Here is an 18,505-nt window from a genome sequence, read left to right as displayed (position 1 = left end):
CCCAAACAGAGGATTTTGTATTTGATCCTGGAGACCATGGGGAGGCACTGGAGTTTATTGAAGGGTCAGGGGAGGAGATATGATCAAGTCTGCACTTGGGGAAAATCCCCTTAGTGGTTAAATGGAGGATGACTGGAGTGGGGAGAGACTGGAGGAAGGCAGACTCTACAGCTCCTATTACAATAGTTTAGGCATGAGGATATGGAGCATCTGTACTGCACTAGAGTGGGGGAAGTACAGATGAGAAAGGGGGACTTTCTATTTCTTTAAAGTTTGAAAATATAAAGCAATCCACAAATAGCCAAATGCAGTAGCTGCCTATTACATTCCTCCTCAGCCAGACTGAAGCATCTTCCATTTAACTTGTAGGAAATAGAGCCAAGCCAGTTCTTGATTCCATGTACTACTGGAGTAGGAATAAGTAGAAGAATTTCTTTAATAATCCATAAAAGTTATTCTGCTCAAGAGTTTGATACCAAAAGTAATTTCATGGACTGACTTGATTTTATTTTTTTAATCAGACATTTAGGGTTTTAGGTGTTACAGTGGGCAGAGGCTAGGAGTTAGGAAGAACTTTGTTCAAATCATATTTCAGATTCTTAGCAGCTTTGTGCCTTTGGCAAGTTACTTGCTGGGTAATCTGGCTGACCCTCTAAAATGTGGAGTTGGACATGATGGTCTTTAAGTTCCCATCAAGCACTGAATGTGAGATTCTATGGATTTGAGATTTCATTGATGGCAGAAAATCCCAATGCAGAGCAACATTGTTTTTGATATTTGTAGTCTTGGAGAATTCTTGGTGCAGAAAGAAGTTAGGAACTTCCCCTGGGTTACACAGCCAGCATTTGTCAGAAGCAGAATTTGAACCTAAATCTTGAATTCTTGTTCTCATTCCTCTTCACCCTGTGGACTCTGATGTCTTGACATAATTCCACAGACAAACTGAAGTGCTCAATGATTTATGAACAACTTATATTTGGCCTCAGAAAATGGTTTTTTTAGGTGCATTGGAATTTCTAGGAATCCAGAGCACCCCAACAGAGCAATATCCCTCCACTGGGCAGGTCTGCCTCAGAAGTTTGATCACTGTCCAATTTTCACTGGCTTTCCTCCATTTATTGTCTGCTCTGGCTATTCTGGAGGGTAACTTAATGAAGTTACCACTTAAACCAGTACAAGACACTGACAAGCCAAAAGCAGGGCTGGTTTTTCTTTTTAAACTTTCTACCTTTTGTTGGAAGATGTCACTTTTTTAAAGCACCCTCTTCTAGTTATTACTCAACAAAACATACATAACATGTTTTTTAAAGTGCCTGGTTGGATTTGCTATAATTATCCTGGGATGTTTGTATTTTAGGGTCTCTTTCAGAATGTGATCAGTAGATTATTTTATTTTCTATTTTCTTCTGTTGTTTGAGGATATCAAGGTAGTTTCCCCTAATGATTTATTGTATTACGGTGTCCAGGCTATTTTTGGGATCAGAGCTTTTAGGTATTTTGATGATTCTTAGATTGCCTTTCCTAAATATATTTTCTAGGTCACTTGGTTTTCCAATGAGATATTTTGTATTTCTTTCTAATTTTTTCATTCTTTTGATTTTCTCTTATTGTTTCTGGATGCCTAATAGTATAATTAGCTTCCACTTGCTCAATTCTACTTTTTAGGAAGCTGTGTTCTTCCTTGATCTTTTGTATCTCTTTTTCCATTTGGCACATTCTAGTTTTTAAGAAGTTGTTTTCCTCAGTGAATTTCTCCCAAGTTGTTAATTTTTTTCTATTATGTCTTTTGTTATTTGATTTTTAAATTTCTTTTCTACTTCTTCCAAGGGTTCTTTGTTGGCTCGACATCCTTTCTCACTTTCCTTTGGAGCTTCACTTGTTTTCCTTTTTGCTATTGTTGTTCTTTTATGAGTTTATATTTCGATGTTCCCTGACACTAAAGTAACTTTCTAAGGTTAGGGGGGTTTTTTCTTTGTCTTTTGCTCATTTTTCTAGTTATTATTTTCCCTCTTCATTACTTTGTCTTTCTGTTGGGGGGTTTTGCTCTACTCTTGAAGTAGAGGAAGTGCTATTCCAAGCTTGCAGGGTAGCCTTCTTTGGTATCATGTAGGTTTTTGGTCCTTCAGTGTGCACTTCAAGGGGTAGGCCAGCTAGCTTTTTATAGGGAGGCTTGTAGCTATTTTGTCCAGCTGGATTCTGCTCTCCCTGTTTCCAGTTCCCCTACTGGTAGGATATTCCCCTCTCTGACAGTTCATTGCCTCAGACTATGTTGACTGCTCCCTGTTCTGTCCTTTTACTACCTCGGGCCACATGGAAGCTCTTTGAGCTGGTTCCTATTCTGTCATTTCTCTCTGATGCCTCACTCCCCAGGCTATTCTCCCTTCTCACCCCAGTGAGATGTATCCCTTTTGGTTTCCTTTTTTGAGGTGTCTTATTTTCTACTTTTGTGTGTTTAGAGGATTTGGGAGAGCTGAGATTCCCCTACTCAACCACCTTAGCTCCCAGCCAAAAAGTTATTAATTATGTTGGAATTGAAATGAAAGAAAGCAGATGACATCTTATGCCATAAAACATCTGAAGTCAAGCTTTTACTTCATTTGAAATTGATGTGGGCAGATGGCTGCCCTGTAGTGCTAAAGCCTAAGAGATTTCAGAAGCACCAGTATCCTCCCTTGCCTATGGCAGACACATATTTTATTTTCATCAAACTTGCTCTGCTAATATATGGTTGGGTTCCTTTTTAAAGGCTTTACTATTATTTTGAGTCAGTGTCAACTTGGATAGAAGGCTCTGGTAGAATGTCCCAGGGATATTTCCTGGATACTACATTGTTTAACTTGTTAGTTTTTTTTTTATCAATGAGATAATGAAGGTAAAAACTGCCCTGCATACTGATCACATGAACAGATCATAGCATTTGGCTGCATTTCATAAGATGAAATTGAACAAGGTTGAATGTAAAGGTCCAACTTCAGTTTAAAAATGATTCACAAATCTAGTATAGAGAAAGAGTGACTTCCTAGAATTTGAGTCAGGAAAACCCGAGTTCAAATCCTGCTTTAAACACTTATTAGTTATGTGATTTTGGGCAAATCACTTGAGCTCTCAGTCTCAATTTCCTCTTCTTTAAAAATGGAGATAAAAATGGCAATCTGTATCATAAAATTGTGAAAATCAAATGAGATAACATATGGAAAATACATCTATATGTGGTGGTGGTAGTAGTAGTAGTAGTAGTAGTAGTAGTAGTAGTAGTAGTAGTAGTAGTAGTAGTAGTAGTAGTAGTAAGAAGTAGGAGTGGGTAGTAATGGTAGTATTCTGTGATTCTACATTTCCCTTCCTCTTGAATATTATTTTCAATTCTGGGCATTACGTTTTGGAAAGGACATTGACAAAAATATTCCCAGTGTATTTAGCATTGTACTATATTCTCACTTAAGATGTTTTTGTGTTGTATTACTTAAAGTACAACTGAGTGTTACTCTTGCTGAGCGATGCTTTCTAAATCAAGTTATGTTGTTTTTCTTTTAAATATGGAGTTTTAAAAGATTTGCTGTTGTCTTAAGTATGATTTTTATCATCCCATGAAACAATTCTTTTTTTCAGTAAAATTTCCAATTGTACAATGAGAATCAGGGGAGAAATAGACAACTCTATGGGAGTATTTAGGTAAGGAAGGTGTCGCTTACGACTATATTTGATAACGCTGCCCCCTCGTCTTTTATCATTAAAGGTGGCAGGATGAAGCCTACCTGGCCACTACTTGGCTCATGAACTCATTACTTTGTGGAACTTTGGGGATGCTGGATATTTTCCTACCTGGGCTAGAGCATTAAGCAGCCTGAGTAGGCACACCTGTTTCAAGTGATTTGTTGACAGGTAGGATGAGTGAAATGTATTTTCCCCCCAAGGCAAATGAAGAGCTGGAGGCATTAGAAGAAGAAATGTTGCAGATGCAAGAATCGACAAGTCTTTTCGAAGTGGCCCTTCCAGACTTTAAACAAATCAAACAGTGTCGCAGGGAAATTCGACTGCTCAAGGGACTCTGGGATCTGATTATTTATATACAAGTAAGATTTTGCTCTTAAAATCGTGTTTTACATCTTTTGGGCTATTTTGTGTGTGCGTGTTGTATGGAGGAGCTCTTAGGTATGCTTGTTTTTTATGACATTAATAAATTATGTGCTGACTTTTTTTTAGAATTCATAAGCTTTTCTTTAAAAAAAAAAGTCAATCTCTGAGTTGTTCACACCCTCTCTACTAGGAAAACTTTCAGTTAAATACATCACAGAGTTCCATTTTAGCACTTACACCACATTGTAAAGAAGTTGAACTCTAAAATGGTTTTTATTTAATGTTAATGCTCTTAAAAATTTACAAAGATATTAATTGTTTATGGAGTTTGTTACAAGGGATGGCACTATTGTGTATGGGGGTAGGGGAAAGATGAGTTAGTGAGAAGTTATGGGATGAAGTAACATCAAGAAAACATTAAAAACACCTGAAAGAAACCAGAACTAAGTTAGGGAACCAGAAACAAAGAGAACCACAATATGACTGCCTGCCTTGGAAAATGGAATAGATGCTTCTGAAAACCAACCATAACTAACAGACTTTCCCTGAGTTGGGTCCAATTCTCTTTTTTATTATTTGTTATATGTGTTTTGGTGGTTATTAAATTACTAATAAAAACAATTTTACAAGGTCTTGCACCGCGTTCACAGGCTCTATAAAAATGTCCTCTGGCTTGAGTCAGGAAGCATTTATTAGATGCCTGCTATGTGTCAGGAACTGTGCTAAGTGCAGTTGGATGTTGGCTATGTTCCAGAGACCTAGGGGAGCAACAAGAGACATCAGAGTACAATGGGACCAATGGAGTACTAGATGGATCATGGCTCAGAGACCTAGAATCTGATCAAGATGCTTAAGGGCAGAGGTTGACCAGTGATGGATTCAGATTATGTCTTGGGAAGCAGGATTTTGTTTCATTCTAGGATCAAAAAATACTAGAGTTTTAGTCGGTCAATAAGAATTTCTTAGGAGACATTGGGTGGTGTTACCAAGTGGCTATAAAACACTCCCTTCCATCAAGGAGCTAATATGCCAATAGCTAGGTACATACAAGACATATACAGGTTTCCTAGGAGATACTCTGAGAGGGGTGGTGCCTGCAGTTGGAGGACCCGGAAAGGTCTTTGGCAGAAGGTGAGATTTCAGCTGAGTCCTGAAGGAATCTAGGGAGTTTTTAAAAGTCATAGGAGTATCATTCTTCCAGATGTAATCCTAACTAACTATGTGCTAGATAAATGATCACATCAATATGTGTATGTAACTTTTCACCATGATTGGAAATTGATGCATCAGATTGTTTTGGGGGTACATTTGACCCATGCCAACAACTTTTTGTTCTAGAGTTAGGGGGGATTTGACAAGGGCAGTTAATATTCAAAAAAATTGGATTTCCACAGGCCAATGGTGCCACTGTGTATCATCAATTTCTGCGTTATGTGGCTGAGACTCACTTTCACCAAATGTTGTTGACACTTTTATCTGCTCCTCCGGTTTCAGAGAAGCATTGATAATTGGACTAAAACCCAGTGGAGACAGATTAATGTGGAACAGATGGATGGAGAGCTGAGAAGGTTTGCCAAGGCAAGTTCTGAAGCTGTCTACTTCCACAATTTATCTTTCTCAATACCGCCTCTTTCCTGTCTTCCCCTACCCAGGCTCCAGTGGGGTTTTGGCACAAGGGCTTGCTAAGCTCAAACATGACCATCTGAGATGATATTTCTTCACTATCAGCCAGTCATACTCCTAACCAGAGCTATCAGTCCATGAATGGTTTGGGTTAATAATTCTGTAGTTTGTGAGTTATGAGTCACCCCCTGAGAATATAAGCCTTCCTTCTTGTAGTTGTTGAGGAGGATGAGAGTGGCTGGAGATATGTGGAGGTGCGGAGGGACTTTAGCTTGTGGTAGCTCTTAGCCTCTTCTCTTGGAAGCAACAGCTAAATTTTGTATGGGGCATATCTGTTAGTTCTAGAGTCACTAATGAAAGTATTTCCTGTCTGGAGAGCACATGGAACCATCTAAATTCCATTCAAATAAATAAGCATCTATTGGGCACCTACTGAAAGCAGAACATTATGCTAAGGAAAAAATGACACAGTTCTTGCCTGCATAGAAGTAACATTCTCCTGGGGAGTGGGTACCTTACGTACACGGATAAACTGAAATTACAGTGTGAAGGTAGTAATGAAGAGATTAAGCCATGAAACAGCAGAGGAAAATCTATTTTAAAGATAGATAGTACCAGCTGAAAGGAATCCCAGATCTAGACCTAGAAGTAGCTCAGAGGACACAGTCTAATTCACTCATTTTACAGAAGAGAAAAGTGTCTTAGACTCATTAAGGAATGTGCCAAGGTCACAAAGATCATATAGATACAAAGAGACATGTAGTAGGAAGGACCTCAAAGGCCATCTAGTCCAGTCCTCTTATTTTACAGATAAAGAATCTGAATCCTAGAGAGATTAAGGGACTTGCTAAAGTCATGAAAGTAGTAAATGTCAGAGGTGAGATTTAAACTCCAAAACCAGGGGCTTTTCCCACTGGACCACTGAGGCAGTCCTATTCATATATATGCACCTAAAACTGGAATCTGTTAGCGCTAAGGTTTGGGGTAGGAGTCAAATGATTGAAGCATCCTTAATTCTCCACTTTCCTTCCATCCACTGACATCACTATCTTAGGAAGCAAATGCCTTCTCATATAAAAGTGGCAGATTAGCAAAAACAAAGTAACAACCCCCCCCCATCCAAAGGTTACAGATTCAGTATCCCAAAGTCTAAGAAGTGGAAAGGACTGCAGGATCACCAAATCCAACTCACAGCTGCACAAGCCTCCTCTTTCCAGTATCCTAGATCAGTGGTCACTCAGCCTTAGTTTGAAGCCGTACAGGGAGGGCGAACATGCTCACTCCAAGGCAGCCTATTTCATGGTGATGATTAGATAACCCCTCACGGCTGCTTCAGAATTGCCCCAACTCATTGCCAGTTCTGCCTCCTGGGAGCAAGCAAAAGAAGTTAACCCCTTGGAAAAATTTTTTATATTGTTTAACTTTTAAATAAATGAGCAATATTTATTCATTTTGTCTTTCCTCTAATTTGGGGAAATATCCTTGTAACAAATAAGTACCGGCATAGTCAGGTGGAAGAAAATTCCCACACTGGCTACATCCAAAAAATGTCCCAATCTGCTCCTTGAGTCTATCACCTCTGCCTGCTGGTAAGTAGGTAGCACGCTTCATCTCAGTGGGTCCCCTGGAGATGCTGTTGATCATTGCATGAACCATTTGGAAATCTTTGAAAAGTGCTCATTGTTAATTACATTGTTGTCAATTCTCCTGGTTCTACTCACTTCCATCTGCAGCATTTCATACAAGTCTTCCCAGATTTCTCTGAATCCTTCCTTTTCATCATTTCTTTTAGCACAAATGTGTATCATAAAATTTTTCAGCCATACCCCAAATGATGGGCTCTCCTAGTGTTAGATTAATCTCTTTTCCACAAAAAGATACTAATTTTTTTAAACCCTTACCTTCCATCTTGGAGTTAATACTGTGTATTGGTTCCAAGGCAGAAGAGTGGTAAGGGCTAGACAATGAGGGTCAAGTGACTTGCCCAGGGTCACACAGCTGGGAAGTGTCTGAGGCCAGTTTTGAACCTAGGACCTCCCATCTCTAGGCCTGGCTCTCAATTCACTGAGCCACCCAGCTGCCCCCAAAAGATACCAATTTTATCCCTCTGGTTCCCTAAATCTTCATTTCTCCATGTTATACATTTCTAGTTTTTCATCAAGTGACATAAATTTGAGACCTTTCACCAGCGAGTCCATTGGCATTTCTTATGTACTTCCTATGTGCCAGGCCCAGTGCTAAGTGCTAGGGTATAAAGAAAGACAAACTCAACACCTGCTTTCAGGGAGATTACAGTCTAATGGGGAAGATAACTTGACAATAATTAGGGACAAAGAAGATTATATGTAAGCTCATTGGAAAACAAATATAGAAGGAAGACATACACATTGAGGGGGAAAACCTTGCTTTGATTCTTACGAATGGTCCCTACTTTACCAACCCTTCTTTTGGTATGGTGCCCAGAACTGGCCACCTTGAGTTTCTGTGGCACTTCTTTGATTGGAAATATGAGGTAAAAAAATAATGATGATGATGATGGTGATGATAAACTCAGTTAACCAATTCTAGGACATTCCAAGAAATGGCCATAGTCCCTAACCAAAACATTTCATTGCTTTTATAGGCTTGTATATCCTTGCACTAATGTTAGAAAACTTTCTTCCTTAAGTGTGGGGATAATAATAACAAAAACTAGAATTTATATAGTGCTCTGTGGTCTTTAAAGTACTTTACAATCATCCTCTCATTTGATTCTCACAACAACCGTAGGAGGTGGGTGCTAGTATTCCCTTCATTTTACAGATGAGAAAACTGAGACAAGTGATGGTTAAGTGAATTGCCTAACATCATACAACTATATAGTGTCTGAGACTGGATTTGAACTCAAGTCTTCCTGTTGCCAGGACCCCCTGCTTCAGCCATTTGACCACAAAATACAGAAATATGGTTTAACCATTTACAACAATTTTTTTATTCCTTAGGACATATGGTCACTTGATAAGGATGTCCGCTTCTGGGATGCTTACTTGGGGCTAGAACTAACAGTGAAGAACCTGCTGGCATCTCTGAGGGCAGTAACGGAGTTACAGAACCCAGCCATCAGGGAGAGACACTGGCATCAATTGATGGAGATCACAGGGGTCAGTATCTTCTAAATTCAACCTGTTCAGGAACATAAAGGTGACACAAGTATCACTTGAGAGACACCTTCTGGCATTAAATGAGGAAGGTGACCATCATAGTGACCAATGGTCATAAAAAGAGAGCTCTGGTCATGGAAAATGGAACTTGGGGAAAAGTAGAAGATGGAGGTGATCACATATCATTCAGTCAGTAAGGATGCTTACAAGAGAACTATTTCTTATATCACATAGTTGTTTTATTGTTTAAATATACAAAATTGTGCATGGCTCTATGTCATTTGAAGTTTCATTTTGTTGATCTTCCAAATTTCATGGTTGTTCCCCCCCCCCAGTTTTATTAATGGCTTTTATTTTTTATATAACAATCAGTTCTTGGAACACTGCTCATCCCCACCTAGAACTGAACCCTTCCTTTTACCAAAGAACAGTTAAGCAAAAATACATAGTGCAGTGACATCATTTAATAGTTTATGCCCCATCCTGCCCTATTAGTCCCCTAGCTCTTCCTGAGAGAGGAATGGCATATTTCATTATCTGTTTATCACAGTCTGTGTTTGTATGTGGTTCTGATGATTCTTTACGAAGGAAAAGGAACCAAGCCCACCACATAGCTTCAATCTGAATGCCTGGGAAGCTAATATCCCTTGGAATTCCAAATGGATGAGAGTTGTATATTGTGACAAAAGTCAGAGAGTAGATTTCTTGCTCTTAGTTGAGAGCCAAAAATCAAGATACTATATCGGGATGTTTAGGATGAGACATCTCTGGGGAAAGATCAGGCGCTTTGGAATGGTCAGCAGAAGAGGTCTTTAACAGGAATAATGAGTGGTCCAGGCTCCAGCCAGCTTTTGTGCCCAAAGAACCTCCAGGTGGTTTTTTGTGCAAGACAGATGTATGGCAAAGAAATTCTAAGCTTAATGTTTTTTAAAGAATCCTAATTGTACCAAACGATATTAAAGGAATGAATGGAAATCTTGTTAAATCACTCCCATAATTTTAGAAGAAAAAACAAATCATCTACTCCCAGTGTTACTGAGATTTAAATTGGATATTACCAAGTGACCTAGGTGATTCTTCTGTAAAGTGGGCTTTGTAGTCCAAGTACATGAGAGAAGTACACTGTCAAAGGAAAGAAAAAGCATGCTGACAGTCCTGAGTTGGCTTCTGTCCGAGTTAATGACTAAATGCCTCTAACAGTGTCTCTCAAAGTGGGCAGCAAAGGAACCCAGAAACGCCCCAAGTTACTCTCTTTGTATTTTTAAAGAACCTTATGTTGTTTGCTTATAGGCATTAAAAAGAATCATTTTAGAGGATTTTGCTATCAATACCACAATAAGAATGTTCAAGAATTGCATTAGAATCTCTAGCCCTTCCATATATCTAGGGACTAAGGATGAGCTCAGTATCAGTCTGAAATTTAGAGGAAGGAATTGTGATGTAGGAGAGCAAATCTCAGGTTGGAAACTAAGGGACCTAGCTTCTAGTCATCGTGTACCTCAAGGTATATGGCTTTAGGCCTCAGTTTCTTACTCTGGGAAATCAGTTGAACTTCATGATCTCTCAAATCCTTTCATTCTCTCTTTGTTTTTATATATTTTAATTGAGGTTTAATTAATTGCTTTGACCTCTTGTTAAGCTACCTCTAAGGGCAGCTAAGTGGTGCAGTAGATAGAGCAAGAAGGAAATGGTAAACCACTTCATTACCATTGCCAGGAAAACCTTAAATGGGGTCACAAAGAATCAGACACAGTTGAACAACAACAAATAAGCTAACTTTAAAAAAAAAAGTTTTCATTGGTTCCTTTTTTTTACCCAACATAGTTATTTTCCTTTGATGAATATGACCCCCACTCTACCTACACAAAGAGCTGTCCCTTGTACCAAAGAAAACCAGGTAAAACTGAAAGGCCACTTGTCCTTCTAGCATATGCACCACTGGGCATCCATAGTCCCTCACTCTTTTGCCAAGAAGGAGGTGCATGCCATCATCCATTCTCCAGCACCACAATTGATCAGTGGATCCAATCCATGCTCACTTGCTACTTAGTGCTGCTTCTAGTTACATCATTATATTCATTTTTCAGATTTGTCTTCCTGGTTTGGCTTTCTTCCTTCTATAAATTCTTATATCTTCCAATTTCTCTCTGAATTCTTAATATTTTTTTATTTTTTATAATACAACATTTTCATTATTTTGTCATAATTTGTCCAATTGTTACCCAGTCGATAGCACCCCCTTTGTTTAATTTTTTTGCCAGCATAGAACATACAATGAGGGATATTTCATCATATATGAGACCTTTTCATTGCTGACCTAAGAGTATATGGCCCATATGGCCCATGAGTGCCATTGCTAAGTCAAAGGATATATATATATATATATATATATATATATATATATGTACATATATATATATATATATTTGTGTATGAGTGTGTATGTGTATGTGTGGTATAACTAAGCAGCTTTTATCACACAATCCTATATTGCTTTGTAGGAAAGATGTGACAAATTCACAGCTCCATCACCAGTGTATTAGAATGTGCATCTTCAGTCTTTCAATCAACAGACGTTGTAATCCATCTACAACTATGTACCAGGCACTGCCTTTCCACAGCCTCACCAGCATGGGCTAGTTTCATATTTCTTGCCTCTGTAATTTGATGGACATGAGGCAAAGCCTTGGAGTTATTCTAATATGCATTTTCCTTATTAATGAAGGTGTCCATCTCTTTCCAGGCTTCTAATACTCTACTCTCTTCTACCCGCTCTATGATCCCTTATGCTGGTCTACATGCCATTTTTCAAACCCAAAATCCCATCTTCAGTTCTGCACTCTCCTGCTTGACATGTGATCAATGATCCAGTAAACACCCAACCAACATCTCCCCCATTCTTGTAATTCTCTCCTTTTCCTGTTTCTTTCTTTATCTTCTTTAGCTTCCTTCAAGACTAAGCTCAGAGCTCACCTTTTGCAGGAGGCCTTCCCCAGTCCCTGTAGCTGCTTCTGTCTCCAGTGTACTGTACACTGCCCATCATCTGTACCTTGTTATTTCATGTTGTTTCCCTCATTAGAATGTGAGCTCTAAAGGGCTTTAAAAGACTGCCTGCCCTTTGATCCAGCTACTCCACTGCTAGGCTTGTACTCCAAAGAGATAATAAGGAAAAATACTTGTACAAAAATAGTTACAACCACACTCATTGTAGTAGCAAGATGGAAAATGAGGGGATGTTCTTCTATGGGGAATGGCTGACCAAACTGTGGCATATAATGGTGATCTGGGGGAATTCCATGTGAACTGGAACGACCTGCAGGAATTGATGCAGAGTGAAAGGAGCAGAAACAGGAGAACAATGTATGCAGAGATGGATACATTGTAGCACAATTGAATGTAACTGACTTTTATGCTAGCAGCAATGCAATGACCCAGGACAATCCCAAGGGACTTATAAGAAAGAATATATCCACATCCAGAGAAAGAACCGTGGGAGCAGAAACAGAAGAAAAACAGGATCGATCACGTGGTTCTATGGGGATATGATTGGGGTTTTGATGGTTCTACTGCAAATCTATGAATAATTTTGAACAGTGATACACACATATAATACAGTGCAATTGCTTGTCAGCTCGATGGGGGGGGCAGTAAGGGGAGGTCATGAATCATGTAACCATGGAAAAATATTCTAAATAAATTATTTTTTAAAAAAGAATATGAGTTCTTTTAGGGCAGAGACCTTGTTTCTACCTTCTTCATATTTCCAGTGGTAAATATAGAGCCTGGCACATACTAGGTACTTAATAAATGGTTTGACTAATTGCTCAATAAGAACATTTTTTATATGGCTATTGATAATTTGTGTATCTTCCTTTGAAAATGGCTCATTCCTCTACTTATCAATTGAGGGATGCCTCTTAGTTGTTGAGCTACCTTTAAAAATATCAGTTAAGGGGGCAGCTGGGTGCCTCAGTGGATTGAAAGCCAGGCCTGGAAATGGGTGGTCTTGGGTTCAAAGCTGGCCTCAGATACTTACTTCCTAGCTGGGTGACCCTGGGCAAGTCACTTCACCCCATTGCCTAGCCCTTACCAATACACAGTATTGATTCTAAGGTGGAAGATGGGGTTTTTAAAAACAAATAAATAATAAAAACAAAACTTAGTTTGGATTTTAGATTTCTCTTTTTGGTTTCTTCTTTTTACTAGGTCAAGTTCTCAATAAATGAGGGCACGGTTTTGGCAGATTTATTGGGGCTCCAGCTGCATAAAGTGGACGATGAAGTCCGAAATATCGTGGACATAGCTGTGAAGGAGTTAGGCACTGAAAAGGTAGGAATTTTGATGTGGAGGGCTCATGTTCTTGGCTGTGGCCTCTTTCTACTCAAAGAAAAATGCCAGCTTGGGGAAGGTGCCCGTGGCATGACAAAAAATGCATTGGATTGAAGAGTGGGACTTAAATCCCGACTCTTTAGTTGTTAAAACTGTGAGACATCTTGGACAAGTCTTGTAGTGTGCCACCTACCTCTCCTGGCTCTTGAGAAGAAAGCACTTTTTGTCAGTTTTCTTTTCTTTCTTTTTTTTTAACTCTTACCTTCTGTCTTAGAATCAGTACTATGTATTGGTTCCAAGGCAGAAGAGTGGCGAGGGCCAGGCAATGGGGGTCAAGTGACTTGCCCAGGGTCACCCAGCTAGGAAGTGTCAGAGACCAGATTTGGACCCAGGACCTCCCATCCCTAGGCCTGGCTCTTAATCCACTGAACTACCAGCTGCCCCCTTTGTCAGTTTTAGAGAAGCAAAGCTTATCCTAGCTCTGAGAGTCAGAAGTCTGGTACCTTGAAAATGAGCTCTGCCGTTAGTCTCTGCCAGACCTCATTTGCTTCTTCATACATCAGTATCACTATCTGTGAAATGGGAATAATTATATGAAGCCTGGTTATTCTTTGGAATTTGTAAAAAGGTTTTATAGCTAAGACTATTTTAGATATGATACTAAATCAAACTTGACTGGAGGCAGCAGCTACTTCATCCTGTTTCTAAACAGATTCTTACCGAGATCAGCTATACCTGGGCCATGATGGAATTTTCCTATGAAGACCACTACCGGACAGGCATCCCTTTACTAAAATCTGATGAACAACTTTTTGAGACTCTGGAACACAATCAAGTAAGATGCCTTTCCCTCCTCAAAGCTCCTTTTACAGGAACAGTATTCTTTTTAAATGGAGATTTGAGAGTCTTTGGGGCTTCTGAACTGAACAAGAACACAGATTTTCCCAGAATTCAGTGAACATTTACAGTCCTGGGTCAGGACAACCTCATAGTCTATGTATTTTTCCAACAGCTGCAAAGCCACATGGTCCTATTTACCACTGACGCATTTACACGAGGGAGAGATTTACTTGCATTGTTCATTACAGCAAGAGACTTTTAAATGTGTGCCGAGTGACTTGCATTTAATTATAATCTCGTTTGTTGCTTTTAATTGCATGCCCTCCTTTTAGGTTCAGTTGCAGACAATCCTACAAAGCAAGTATGTGGAATATTTCATCGAGCAAGCCTCAGGTTGGCAAAGGAAGCTAAATGCTGCAGACACAATCATCTTCCTTTGGATGGAGGTCCAAAGGACCTGGTCTCATTTGGAGAGCATCTTTATAGGCTCGGAGGACATCCGAATCCAGCTTGATAAAGATGCAAAAAGATTTGATGGCATCGATGCAGATTTTAAGGTAGTGTGAGGATGTGTCAGATGTTTTTACAAGGTGAGAGTAGAGATGAGTAGCCAAGGTTCCTCCACTGTGGCTTGCCTCTTCACCAACCTAAAGATCATAGGATTATGGACTGAGAGATGGAAGGAACCTCAAAGGTCATCTAATCCAACTACCCCATTTTATGGATGAGGAAACTGAGACAGAGACAGGTTAAGTAACTTTTCAGAAAGCTATATGGGGAATAAGGGAATCATAGTATCATCAGCCTAGAACTGGAAGAGATCTCAGAATCCAACTTCCCCATTTTATGGATAAGAAAACTGAGACCTATAGACAGGTTAAGTGATTTGCTTAAAGCTTGGTAAGGTAGAGAATTATGGGATCCTAAAAAGTTCAACCCTCTTTCCAGAGAAGAAAATGGACTCAAGAAGGTTGTGACTTGCCCATGGTCACATAGGGAGTGAACATCAGAGGCAGGATTTGAACCCAAGTCCTTTGAGTCCTTAGCCAAGTATTCATTCCACAGTGGTCTTTGAGGATTCCTTGGACTGAAAAAATTAATCCCTCAGTAGCCAATTAAGGTCTAAATTTCCTTCATCTTAGCAAGGGCTGGTCCTGAGATGCCAGATGGACAGTATGAACCATTCCAGTTCTGGGTGTCCTCCTGTCAGAATCTGAGCTCTGCTGCTCCAGCCAAGTAGGGTCAGGGGCCACCTCCATACCACCAAGGAAGTTCGAGTCTTGGCTGAATAATAATGGGCCCATGTCCTCAGCCAGCACCAGATTGGGAGCTGGAATCTCTTCTTTTCCCATCTCCCCCAGGGCCATTTCTTTCTCCCATTTTAAAGCAGAGCAAAATGTGGCTAAATGTTTTCTGCCCTGTGTATCTGTGGCCTGTGGCCTGGGACATGTGGCTTAGTCAGCAGCCTCTGAAGACCACCTATTAATGCCCTCCTTTTTGGTTTGTTCATTTGGGTAGATGCAATGACAGTGGTGGCTCCCACCAGGAATGGTGGGAATGCCCAAGTTTCTTCAGGGAGAAAGCATCTAGCCTTGTTCCTGTGATCTCCCTTGATCAACATATGCTTATTAAGTATTCAGTATGGGTCAGGCACAAAAATAAAGTAATCTCTGCCCTCGGGGATGAGACACCAAGTATATATAAAGCAGGTATGAGATGGACAGCTATCTGGGGCAGTGGATAGAGTGCTGGGCTTGGAATTGGGAAGAATCACTCTTCTTCCTGAGTTCAACTCTGGCCTCCCACATTTACTAGCTGTGTGACCCTAAGCAAGTCATTTAACCCTATTGGCCTCAGTTTCCTCATCTGTCAAATGGACTGGAGAAGGAAATGGCAGTATATTTGCCCAGAAAACCCCAAATGGGACCAGACATGACTGAAACAACCTGACAGCAATGGTGTACAGTATAGACATGAGTTCTGTTCAGAGAGGAGGGCTCCACTAGCTGGGAGGAGGGGGAAAGGCAGAAGGTGGAGGTGGGGCTGGGGCTGCCTGAGGGATGGGGGTATGCTCTAGGCACAAGGAGACACACAGCCTTGAAGAGTGGCAGAAGGGAGAAAGCTTGGCAAAGACTTCAGTGGTGATGACTAATTTGTGTTCTTCCATGCAGGAATTAATGTTTGACACTGCGAAGATTAAGAATGTTTTGGAAGCAACAGGCCGACCCAATCTGTATGAAAAACTGAAGGATTTACAAGACAGGTTAGTTGGGCTGAATAGATCCTATAGAAATTGTCAATGAGGGGTGGATGGCTCTGTCCATTGCACCGAGTCTCAGAAGCTTTGCAACACTCCTCTAAGGTCAATACTGCAATAAAAACTAAGGGCACTTTGAGGTTTGCAAAGTGCTTTACAAGCATTATCTCTTTTGACCCTTACTTCAGATCTAGGAAGTGAGGCAAACAAGGTTAAGTGACTTGTCCAAGGTCACACAGCTAGTCAATGTCTGAGGCAGAATTTGAACTTCTGTCTTTCTGATTCCAAGTCTGGCTCTCTGTAATCTGCATCACCAAGCTGCCCACATTTTATAGGTGGGGAAACTAAGGTTCAGAGAGGCTAAGTGGCTATGCCAGGTCTCACTGCTTATAGGTGTCAGGACTATAACTCAAATGCAGATCTTTGGTACTCTTTTGACCTCCCTGAGGTGTCATCTAGAATGTACAGAGCACATTGAAACACATTTGAATATTAAATCAGTGAAACCAGACTGAATTCCTACTTTTGAAATCCTAGGCTGAAGTTCCTGGGGTTATTCCTTCAGCAGCAAAGAGAACAATCTGGTTCCTGCTTAGGAAGAGACAGGTGTGCTACAAAAAAAAGAAAAGAAAAGAAAAAGCTTCAGCAGAAGGAGCTGCTTTGTTTCAGGGGTTACCTAGCCTCCTCGGTCACACACAGAGGCAGCTTAGGAAAGGTTTATTGAATAAACTAGTGTGGAGACAGCACAGAAATGGAATGAATTCTGAAACAGAAACCACATTCAATGTTGAAGTAGACTTTTATTAAAAGGGAGGGGCAGCGAGGAGATTTCTGAACCAGTTAATTATTTCTGATTAAATTCTATGGAAATGAGCTGTGCCTTGTGCCCATCCCCAGGGGCCAAGCACAGGAACCAGGGGGGGAATTGTTACATTTTCAGAGTGAGCTTTACACCTGGGAAACTGGCAAATGCTTCCAATCAAGGCTTGATTTTTTTTCTGATTCTGTTGCCTTAAGAACATGATGGAGACAATGTCACTGATGCAGATTAAAGTCTGAAAGTGTGTCATGTGTACATTTTCTTTTAAAAAGCTACTTTTTAAACCATTTTTCTTTTTCTTTTTTATAAACAATTTTATAAAACAAGCCTTTCCATACCAATGAAATTGCAAATCTCTTAAATGTTCAGCTTACTTTTTCATCCTATCTACATGATAGATCCCATCCACAGGTGTCCCAGTCATTTCTGCCCTCCCTGCATCACAGACTGTGTTGTCTGGGAGACCGACATGTTGATACAAATTAAGTCTTTTGTGTTTCACCATTGCAGTTCACTTTCCAGTGGTAACATTCCCAGTTTATCCCTCCATAGAAAGATAGTTGTTAAGCATTTTTAGAACACCTTACTGGTGTTCCAGACCTACCTTTGATGTAAACCTGCTGTGTGATCCTGGACAGGTCACTTAAATTCTCAAAGACTCAGTTCTCTAAGACTCGAGTTGTGGGCAGACATCAACTTGCTTTGGTTATCCCTTTGTAGAGGTCTGAGCTGCCAATGTAAAGAATCACCCTCCAAAAAGGTGGTGGGAAGAAGGGTCCTGTTGTTCATAATACACCAATTGTCAAGACCCATTCAGTGATTTCTCCTCTGTTTTTCAGACTTATCCTTTGTGAAAAAGCTCTTGCTGAATACCTGGAGACCAAGCGTTTAGCTTTTCCTCGATTCTATTTCGTCTCCTCTACTCATTTGCTTGATATCCTCTCCAATGGAAATCAGCCAAAACGGGTAACATCTCAGGGAATGAATGGCCAATCCCCACCCCAACTGAGCCCCCTGTGTCCAAATGTCCTGCAGTGGTAGCCCTTGGGTCTGCCTTGTTGAATTCAAAAGGAAGAGCATGTGTGTCACAGAGAATGAGCAAGAATCCATGGGGCTTCCATTACTTGAGTCTCATGGAGAGGCAGAGTAGGGTATCTGGGAATCAGGGAGACCTGGTTTTGTGTCCTGCCTCTGACATGCCCTATCTGGGAGGCTGTGGGCCAGTCACTTTCCTAATCTTTAAAGAACAATGTCCCAAGAAACCTCAAATCATCTCATCCAATCCAAGATCCTTTCCCAAGATCAGAGGTAACATGCAGAGCTAGGATCCAAACTCATTTCAGATTTTTCCTCCAAATCAGGTGCCCTCTCCTCTATAGACAGGATTAGGATTCAAACTCAGTCAATAGGCATTTATTAAGC

At 40.3% G+C, this 18,505-nt stretch overlaps 1 protein-coding gene across 7 annotated transcripts in view; it reads left to right on the top strand.

The window, feature by feature from the left end:
* DNAH11 (dynein axonemal heavy chain 11) overlaps nucleotides 1-18,505 on the top strand; it is a 272,410-nt gene that overhangs the window by 18,695 nt on the left and 235,210 nt on the right. For 5 of the 7 annotated variants that reach the window (XM_056800512.1, XM_056800510.1, XM_056800509.1 and 2 more), the window contains exons 10-17: nucleotides 3,912-4,070; nucleotides 5,569-5,652; nucleotides 8,679-8,837; nucleotides 13,044-13,166; nucleotides 13,879-14,001; nucleotides 14,339-14,563; nucleotides 16,178-16,269; nucleotides 17,923-18,049. In XM_056800512.1, coding sequence (XP_056656490.1) covers nucleotides 3,912-4,070; nucleotides 5,569-5,652; nucleotides 8,679-8,837; nucleotides 13,044-13,166; nucleotides 13,879-14,001; nucleotides 14,339-14,563; nucleotides 16,178-16,269; nucleotides 17,923-18,049 — 1,092 coding nt within the window. The other 2 variants (XM_056800511.1, XM_056800515.1) reach the window with 2 other exon arrangements.

The sequence above is a fragment of the Monodelphis domestica genome, chromosome 5 (genome assembly GCF_027887165.1).
Source record: "Monodelphis domestica isolate mMonDom1 chromosome 5, mMonDom1.pri, whole genome shotgun sequence".
NCBI classification, from domain to species: Eukaryota; Metazoa; Chordata; class Mammalia; order Didelphimorphia; family Didelphidae; genus Monodelphis; species Monodelphis domestica.
This window is presented reverse-complemented; position numbering and strand designations above follow the sequence as displayed.